The 9,562-nt window shown below is 43.8% G+C and overlaps 2 protein-coding genes across 4 annotated transcripts in view; one reads left to right on the forward strand and one right to left on the reverse strand.

Moving 5' to 3' along the window:
• GARRE1 (granule associated Rac and RHOG effector 1) overlaps window positions 1-7,545 on the forward strand; it is a 55,662-nt gene extending 48,117 nt beyond the window's left edge. For all 3 annotated transcript variants that reach the window (XM_069868550.1, XM_069868553.1, XM_069868551.1), the window contains 4 exons: window positions 1,305-1,473; window positions 2,044-2,178; window positions 4,199-4,277; window positions 4,895-7,545. In XM_069868550.1, coding sequence (XP_069724651.1) covers window positions 1,305-1,473; window positions 2,044-2,178; window positions 4,199-4,277; window positions 4,895-5,218 — 707 coding nt within the window. In that variant the 3' untranslated portion in view covers window positions 5,219-7,545. The remainder of the gene's footprint in view (window positions 1-1,304; window positions 1,474-2,043; window positions 2,179-4,198; window positions 4,278-4,894) is intronic.
• Window positions 7,546-7,895: 350 nt separating this feature from the next.
• On the reverse strand, window positions 7,896-9,293 carry SS18L2 (SS18 like 2). Its single transcript, XM_069868558.1, has 3 exons — window positions 9,221-9,293; window positions 8,861-8,937; window positions 7,896-8,707 (listed from the first exon to the last, which is right to left on the reverse strand). Exons 1-3 carry the CDS (start codon window positions 9,287-9,289, stop codon window positions 8,620-8,622), a joined length of 234 nt encoding a protein of 77 aa, XP_069724659.1. The 5' UTR covers window positions 9,290-9,293; the 3' UTR covers window positions 7,896-8,619.
• Window positions 9,294-9,562: the final 269 nt, after the last annotated feature.

The raw sequence follows: 9,562 nt of genomic DNA on the forward strand, positions 1-9,562 counted from the left end.
TGAAAGCAATGCTTGGAAAAGGTGACTTAGCCGAGATGATGAATGGTGCTCTGTGCTACGTGTTTCTTCAGGTTAAGTGATAAGTAAATAATACTTTCCCCAGAACTGGGGTTTCAAAAAACCAAAACCAAACAAAAATCAGTTTGTCTACTAATCAGTTTTTTTTGCTTTGGAAAGATAACTTGCCAGATTAAGCTGTAATGTAGGAATTTTCAGTTTAAGCTCTTGTTAGCCCAGTACAGAAAGCTTTAAAAGGCAGATTTCCAGACTTGATTAGGACGTTGTTCATTTGTCATCTAAAAGAAACGCCCTTACTTTTTGATAAATATTTTTAGAGCCTGAAAATGATGTCTCTCTTCAGGTGCAAACCGCTAATTAAGAATTTATAGAATTGATGGATTTTCATGTCAGAACCTTAAGCAGCTACTGAAAATGCATTTTGCAGTACTTTTATCACCTCTAAGAAGTCAATTGAGTGTTGCAGTAAGAATGGGTAGAAAGAACATTGGTACCTTTAGGTCTTCTGAATTATTTTCACAGATGTGAAAGAATAAAGTCAGAACCACATCTGGTGGAAAGCCATTTACCTGACACTTTTTCATTGAGGTAAAAATCAACCCGGGTTGCCGGTTTGAATGTGACAGTAATTTAACACTTACTGCTATGGACAAGAAAAAATCCCTGCACACCATTCAGGCTCTCTCTTAGAATCTGTCCTTAGCCCTGAGGATCTGTCGAGCTTCCAGCCTCCTCCTAAACAGACATAAAGCTATTTCTCAAAGAGAACACGTATTAATGGGAATACTTTGTCTCTGTAAGCTGTCAGATTGTTCCATACTGTACTTGTATCATAAAGAACATACAGCAACCAAATTTTTTTCACTGCTGTTCTAATTTGCATCAAACAAAAGATTGTGGAGCTGCCTTTTTCTGAGTGGGTCCTTTTTTCTTGGAGATTGGCTAAACGTACAGGCTTGAACTCTGTCAGTGTCTGCTGGACCTTTCTGTGTATAGACATGATCAGTGACAAGCACAATTTCCCTGATGGAATGGAAGGGGCAGGCATGCCTTATGTGAGAGTCATTATCCACCATGTGCAGACAGCGCGTATCTACTTAAAAACTTCTCCCGTTCTGTGTTCTTCACTGCTCCCTGAAGAGGTGTCAACTCGGGCTGGCGTTTATTATCAGGGAGGGAATTATTTTCTGTGGTGGGGCATGGTCAAGCTGAAAGGATTAAATGAGGGGGATAACTGCAGCAGGAAGAGCTGAATGTCAGCAACTGACTTGGTTTCTTTTATTCAGTTGGCTCCGATCCCGAATTCGCCCGCTATGTTGCTGGAGTCAACCAGGCTATGCAACAGAAAAGGCAAGCGCAGCACATCCGTCGTCCAAGCAACACCACGCGGAGCAACTGGCCTCTTCCTGATGATCCTCATAAAACTTGGCCCTTTCCAGAGTATTTCACAGAAGGGTAAGAGACTGGACAGGCTATGTGGTTTTATTGTATGCAAGTCTGTTTTACACTCAGACTTGGCAGAATGTGGGAATACTGGCTGTTTTTTCCAGGTGTGGCTGCATCCATGAAAGCTGCACTTCATTATGCCAAGTGAGAAATCCAGGCCCTTCCTGCTTTGCTGATACTGAGGCACTGACAGTTGTTTCATGTCTTCTTTAGAGCGGAACGTAGACTGACTGTGATTCAAATGGGGGAAATGAGGAATTTATAGCACAGATTAATTCAGAACCATTTTCTTTCAGTATATTGAAAGCCTTTAAAACCTGGTTTTGATGAAGTGCTGCTATCACAGTTGCAGTGCCTGACTGAATTTAGCTCACCAGATTGTAGCTGCTTGATCTTGCTACTATAGGGCATGTACCTTACAGCAAGTATGTTAGCAGTCGTTAACCTTTTCTAAATCGTAACTATTTCTTGCAACAGTGGTGTTTCAAGAGCCTCCGTCCATTTGTCCATGATGCAATAGCTGTGATTCAGGAGCAGGCACTATAAATACCAGAACTAATGCAGCTTCTTGTCTTGCAGTGATGTGACAAACAGCTGGTCTGGTACTCAAGGAGACTCCGCCAGCTCCAGTGACGAGACCTCCTCAGCTAACGGAGACAGTTTGTTCTCCATGTTCTCAGGGCCAGACCTTGTTGCTGCTGTAAAGCAGAGAAGGTGAGCAGAATGACAGAGATGTAGCGCTCTGTTAGATTGTTCTTTTTTTTTTTTTTTTTTTTAATTTCATTTGAGGAGCCAAAAGAAATTCCTGCTAATCGGATGGTTATGATTGTCATTTTGCATACCACACTGGCATGTGGATCAGTGTATCTGGCTGTAATGCTAGGGGTTCCCAAGGTGAGTTCTATTTGTATGTATTAGTTCTTTTAGTAGCTCTCTCCTTACACAAACTACAGCCTGTGCAGAAAGCTGGTTGTTAGCTGACACTGAGTATGTCTGGAAAAGATTTGATGCTTTCTCTCTTTCAAGATTATTTTGGATGCCACTTACGTCTAAACTAATGAGGCCTTAGAGGTCACCTTAGAACTGCTTTTCTGAACGGTCCTTTCACTGTGGCTTTGTCATGCCCAAACTTTGTGAATTTAACGCCACCGAGATCTTATTTCCAGGCTTCTACTGCAACTTGGTGGCACTCAAAAAATACTGCTGATTCTGTGTCGCCTTGCCTACCACCGTCTTGTCAGTAGTTGTAAATACATGTCTCTTTAGTCCTTTATTTCTGAGAATATGAAAAGGCTTAATCACATTCGTATTTAAGCTTAGTAACTTAAAAACTAAGCCAGGATTTTCAACTACGTGAACAATCCACTTGAGAGCAGCAGTATGAATGACAGCTATCACTTTCTGCTTTTTCAAAAGGGCTAGAAGCTTGGGTATCTTTGGAATTGGTGGTTCTATAATAGAGGGTCATTAATATAATAAAGGGTACAAAGTGAAGCATGGACTCTTAATTTCAATCTGGGATCATTCCATCAAAATATTTTTTAGACCCTTCTCTAAAAATAAAACAAGCTGGCTCTGTGACCAAGTACTCTGTTTTTGTTCAGAACAGAGATTAATTCAGATTCAGTACATTTAGATACAAGACTGCTGGTTTGCTTTTTGGTGCCAGGAATAAGTCAGTGGATGTACTACCAGTTTCCTGCCAACTATACCTGGACAGCTATTTCTGTATGCACTGCCAGAAAGGAAGTGTATGGGAGAGGAAAATAATGAGACTAAGGCAAGCAGGTTGAAAGGAATTGACCAAAAGAGTTGTTTTCTGAATTTTTACACGTACCAAGACTTCATCTAGAGGGGACAGGAACTGACCTTCAGTAAAGGCTAAATTGAAACAAAGGGAAGGGAGTTATCTAGTAAACAGTTAAAGAAAAACCAGTCATAATATGTTTTTTGAAGAAGAAGCAGGGATTGGAAAACACAATTAACACATAATGGGTGAGTAAATCTGCCAAGCTGTCAGATATCTAGATTAATCACAAAGAAAGAACAAAGGCCTGTACTTGTGTAGTGTGAAGAGAGGACCGGAAGGAAGTTTCTGAAGTGTGTGCCTCATAAAGAAAAACTTAAGCTGAAGGCACAGCACTACTGTCTTGTGTTACTTGAGAAAGGAGAATATCCTACAGGCAAGGGCTTGACAAAATGTGACAGCTAAAACTGTACTGTCAGAGAAGGCAAAAACGCTGAGCGCTCTAAAGCCAACCTGCAGAGCGCTGCCTACCTGTGCAGCCATGGTGGCTGGAGCATGGTAATTTTTTTAAAAGAAGGATGAAAGGATTAAGGATCCTGCTTTAAATTAAACGCACTTATCTCCCCCTGCTAAAACCCCAAAACAACACCAAGAGAAAACTAAGCCCTTCCAGAATGCACGTGTCCTCGAGGACTGTTTGGTACTAGGTATGAGATCACATTGATACCGAAGATGTAGGATTTTTCCTTAGCAAAGCCACTGTGTTTCAGCAGACATTTCACTTGCTTAACTGTTGTTGCTGCTTTTACCTGTACTGAGCTACTTTCTGCATTGCTACTTTTACCTGAAACAAGAGGAAGCATCGGTACCTATTCTAGGCTGAGATATAGGACAGAGTGGAACTACAGAATGGTTCGTGCCAGTGGCAGATGGATGTGGGCAACTCACTTTAAACAAAAGTAAATATCACTCTCTTTTTTTGGGCAGGAAACACAGCAGTGGTGAGCAGGAACCCAGTACGCTACCATCCCCACCTCTTCTTTCTGCAGCAGATGACCGTAATCAGGTAAAGTGAGAACAGCTTTGCTTTTCCTGTTGGCATTGTAGGGTGGTTTACACTGGGAAAACCACCAGAACAGCATCTCTAGCTCCAGAGTGCTTACCTCAGTGAATCCCCAAACCACCTGCACTTAAGTAGTACCAGCTGCTGTTATTGAAGTTACCAAGTTGAGATATTACAGTTGGAAATCACTTTTTTCTTCCTCTTGTAGCAGCAATTAAAACAAAACCCAAGATTGCAAGTTAAGCTAAGAGGCAAGGCAGTCAATTTTACTTGTCTGTGCAAAGAAAGTATCAGCAGATTTCTTGTTACCCTTCTTGCTAAAGATTTTAACTTCGACATTGCTGTGTCTCAAGCATATGTGCCAGAGTAAATAAAAGGGGGTTTCGCTAGGCAGGTATTTTAAGAACTGAGAGTCCCATATATATATATATATCCGTGCATCAATTCTGCTTTCAAACATATAAACTGATCTGCTGAGAAAGTATTAAGGCGGGGGCAAGATGATGTGTTTAAGTATTGTCTCAAAAAAACAAAAGTGTTCCTTGTACTAAAACAAAAAGTCCTGAAAAAACCCCAAACCAAACCCCAGAACCCAACCCCAACGAACTTTGTTTTCTCAGGACAATAAAACCAAAACCTGGCCTCCCAAGGCACCCTGGCAACACACATCCTCTGTCACAGCCACGCTTCCCGGCCAGAGTTCATCCCTGTACCCCATGAGCAGCCCTGCCAGCCAGTGGGGTGACACGATGCCGATCCTCCCGTCGCCTGTCTGGGCAGCAGCCAACGACTGCACTCCGGCAGCAGGGATCTCCTCCAGCTTTGCCTACGCGCAGCAGCAGCAATCACAGCAACAGGCTTCCCAGCACAAACAGATGAACAAGGGCTTTAAATCTTTTCCAGTGAAGCATGAGCGCAGGCCGTCTTACCTGCATCAGTACTAATTGCTTTCATGTTGGGAAAAGCAGCATGGGGCTGATCAGAGATGACATACACGTGTTTTCACAATTGTGTATTGGCTATAGCCTGTTAATCTCATTAAATATGGAGGGGGGGATTGGGCGAGATACAGAAGCTCTTGAGTTCTGATTTACAGTGCTGAGCAAATATGGCCGATATGTTTGTTTGATGTACATGAAACAGCCCAAAACTGTGATGCAGAAATGCTTTTGAAAATGTGTATATTGCCTTTCCTTTCAAAACCTTTTTTTTAAAGAACTGCTGAAGGACTACCATACCAGAAACACTGTATTTTATAGCTATTTTTCATAGATTTATAGTTAAACATCTTAGAGACACATTTGAATATGTTGAAGCAAATATATAGTGGTCACTTTGCTCAACACTGTGTTTAAATTTCTACCGGACACGCTGCAAAGCCTTTGTATTCTCCCTAAATGGCCTGTGGGCAGCTTTTTTAAATGAAGTGCAAACAGCAGCTTTTTGCGTGCCACACAAGTGAGTTCGTTATAAAACTGTTGCAGGAACAGTTGGGAAGTGGAGTTTTGTGGTAGTTTCCTTACTCTGAGTAAAGATCAGCAGAACCACTCAACCTTGTGTCACAAGCGTTACCTGAGCTGCTTAAAGTAGATGGCGCCTGTGGGGGTAGTGAGACACTGGTTGGTTTTCTTTCAAATAAACAGTTTCTTACTGCTTCATTTGACCAAAGGCATTACCCACACAGCGCTCCTTACGTGTGCAAAAAGCACAGCCTAAAAGACTACTCGCAGATATTTAAAGTCTTATTTCAGATGCTACAGGTGATTAAAACTTGTGAGCTGGCTCAGAAGATTCTAAACTGAAACGTGGGGTAGCAGTTAGTGAAAAGAACATTATTTTTTTTAAAAGGATAAAGTAATTATTTGCAAGTCAATGTGCCATTAAATGAACCTGTGGAATTGGGAATAATCTTCCAACCAAAGTGGATCCGGGAGAGTGACTGGTGCTTAAAAACTGAAGAACAATGGTAAATATATGTATAGCTATCCCACTGTATATTAATTGAGATTACAGAAGATTCTTTATATAGTTAGAGCTTATTTAAATTTTCATATTTCATCTTTGAAAGAGTCTAAAAACCACAATATTTTCTGGTATAAGAGTTTTGACAGTATTAATCTTATTTTTGTATTTTTCTTAAGTCATATCATTCTAATATGTTAACTACTAGTAAAATGGATTATTAGTTCTAACTACATAATTTTTCAATGAAGATAAAGCACATTTGTTGTTTTTGTTTTTACAAACTAAGTACATCTATATCTGAAGATACCAAAAAATAAATACATTATATATATATAAAAATAAGAATTATACACAACACTAAAACTATTAAACAGTTGGGTGTTTACAACCCATCCACCTTTTTTGTTTGTATGGTGACGGGTTGCATTTGCAAGCCCAAATTGTTACCTTTTTGTGCTGTTTGAGGATGCCAATGTTGCCTGTATTTATGATATTGTCACCATGTTTTCTGAAACTTCATACTTACCATGTTTACAGAGATTTGTTTGCTGTACATAGACTTTTTACAGTACCGTGCTTTGCACAATCAGTGTGGCTTCTGTCTGTAAATTGTTAATGGTCTGTACTACTATAATTTTGAGAACCCTCTGCTGAAAATGTTAGTGGTTATTTAACTTGATGAATGGTTTTGAGTTCCTAAATCTTGTCAGTTAGAGCTAATATTAAATCCTAAATTGGGTTGTAGTTACTGGTTATTCATACTAAGACCAAAATGGGAGTTAACGAAAACACTTAATTTTGAACTTTTTTCTAACAAGTGCCAAAATGATTGCTATAATTTTTGCAGTTACTTCATAATTAAAAATGCTGGCGCGTTTCTGGACCTACATCCGTGAATTGCAAACACAAAGACAGTTTGTCTGCATTTTGACTACGTAGGTGCTACTCTGTCCTTTGCTTCCGATTGTTCTGAACACTGGTAATTTTAAGAATTGTTGCACTTGGCAAATGAGTCTTGCCATTAAACTTCACTTACGCTGCCAAGTGCAAGGGTTTGGTGCTTGGTGAACTTACCTGATCGCAGTGCTTCATGTGAATAGCGAATGCTTCTGAACTGGAACTGTACATTTTGTATTTTAAAGCTTCTGTAAAAGTAAACTATTTGCTTTATTAAAGATACACATTTACTAGGTCATACCTGTTGAAAATATGCACCTCGGTGAAAATGAGCAGCACCTTAAACTGTACCTTTGGTTTGTAAACAAAGATCTTATTTCATTAACATGGGATTATTTAACAGTCTGAACATTGTCAACTGCCTACTTACTGAGTCAGCGTATAAAAACAAACGTTACGCATTGTACAATCTCAAGCCTCTTTAAAGGTGCTTCTTCCAGCAGAGTGCAGAGGAACGACAGCCGTGCTGCCTCAGCCACTGGCTCGGAATGAGCAGAGTGGAGGACCCACGTGCCCTCAGTTCTTAGCAGTCAGTCCCCCAGTGAAGAGCTTCCATGGTAATGAGCGAGACCTAGACTGCCAGCCGCCTGCCCTGGAACCACTACCTGTGCTTATAGTTTAGCTCTTGTTAATTGTGCCCCTGAAATGCACTAGCCAAGGTGTGCACAGAAGCTGACAGATACCAAAGAAGCATGTGAATCCATGTTGATTATGCAAGAATTTACTTGTTTACAGAGTCTGCAGTACAGAACATTTCAAGCAAAAAGGAAAAGGTGACACAACTGGGGCAAACGCGCAGCCCTCCCTTGCTGAAATACTCAGATTCTCCTTTGCACTTAATTGCTCCAAGTTATGCAACAGTCCCAGCTTTCCTACAGAAGTTAACATTTCTGGTTCACTAAATCACCGAGCTGCTCCTTTGTGAAGTATATTAACAACGAACATCTTTTAGTTTATTACGTGCAATTCCCATGAAACAACACAACTGCCTGCTGCTTTATCTGGGGTGACTGACACCGTCACATGGGAGGCAGAGACGTGGCGCTGAAGGTAAATCTTACCCTGTGGCTGCGCAGCCTCTGCTCCAGGGAGGCTGCAGGAACCCTCCCTGGGGCATCGCTGGGGCGCTGCCCTGACAACGAGGCTGTTCTCAGAGGTGTGTTAGTTCCACATCAAGTTTTTCCAGGGGGAAAAGAGAAGTGTGATCAAATAATTATCACCCCTAAATACCGCTTAGAGTAATGGGGGGGGGGAAAACACCCTAATACCACATCCAAATCTACATCCATGTTTTTAACACAGAAGTACGGATGACTTTTTACCTGCCTTTCAAGATTGCACCTTCTCAGCTCTCAAAGTGGGGCTGAATTAAGTATTTCTACCGATTCTGAAGGCACCACTGCTCGCATCCAGGTGTGTGCAGTCACTCCGCAGGTTTCTGTGTGGCAGGTGGCGTCGCATCCGCAATGGTAGCTAAATAGATGAGGTTTCTATGCAGTATGTGCTGGTACCTGCGAGAGGAGGAGGCATTCTCTGGGAAAAGTTCCCTTCACGTGAACCGCCCCGACTTCAGCAGCAAATTTCATTAATTTGATCAGCTGCTAAAGAAAGAGCAAAAGACGGAAATGACACACGGGGGAGTGCAGGGGCCGGGGCGTACTCACTGCACGCAGTCGGTGGCGCGGCCCTTGCTCTGGTACTCCACGATGCACCGGATCAGCTGGTCGTTCTCCTCCAGCAGCTGCGGGAGGGGAGGCGCCTCGGTCACCGCCCGCCTCAGGCACCGCCCGCCTCGCGCCTCAGGCGCCTCCCGCCTCACCGCTCGCCTCCCGCCTCGCCTCGCGCCTCCCGCCTCGCCCCGCGCCTCAGGCGCCTCCCGCCTCATCTCCCGCCTCACCTCCCGCCTCGCGCCCCGCCCACAGCTCTCGCCTCAGCCCCGCCCCCCCCGGCCCCGTTCCCCGCCCGCGCCTCGCGTCCCCGTCGCGTCCCCTCCCGCCGCCGCGGCGCCTCCCGGCCGCGCTCACCCGCTGCAGCGTCTCCTGGTTCACCTCCGCCTTCCCGCGCAGCCGCTCCGGCACGAACGCCACCGACATGGCCCGGCGAGCGCCGCTCCCGGCTCCCCGCCCCGCCCGTCACGTGACGCCCGCCCCCGGCGCCCCGCTGAGCACGTGACCTCCCCCCGCCCACCCCCGTCACGTGGCCCCGCCCAGCGCCCGCATCCAGCGCTCGGCGAGCCGCGCGGCGCCAGGCCCCGACCTCGGACCAGAAAACCGCGATAAAACCGGGCCCTCCAGCCCCTAGCGACGTTATAAAGCTAAGATTTAGTCACCCACTTTGAACTACTCCCTTATCCCGTTTTCCTGCCC

The sequence above is a fragment of the Phaenicophaeus curvirostris genome, chromosome 14 (assembly GCF_032191515.1).
Source record: "Phaenicophaeus curvirostris isolate KB17595 chromosome 14, BPBGC_Pcur_1.0, whole genome shotgun sequence".
NCBI lineage: Eukaryota > Metazoa > Chordata > Aves > Cuculiformes > Cuculidae > Phaenicophaeus > Phaenicophaeus curvirostris.

Excerpts from the sequence above, each read along its gene's own strand:
- SS18L2 (XM_069868558.1), bottom strand. The coding sequence starts at position 9,289 with ATGTCGGTGGCGTTCGTGCCGGAGCGGCTGCGCGGGAAGGCGGAGGTG. Across the intron at positions 8,938-9,220 it reads ACCAGGAGACGCTGCAGCGG|CTGCTGGAGGAGAACGACCA; the intron begins GTGAGCGCGGCC and ends CCCCTCCCGCAG. Across the intron at positions 8,708-8,860 it reads CGCGCCACCGACTGCGTGCA|GTACCAGCACATACTGCATA; the intron begins GTGAGTACGCCC and ends CTCCTCTCGCAG.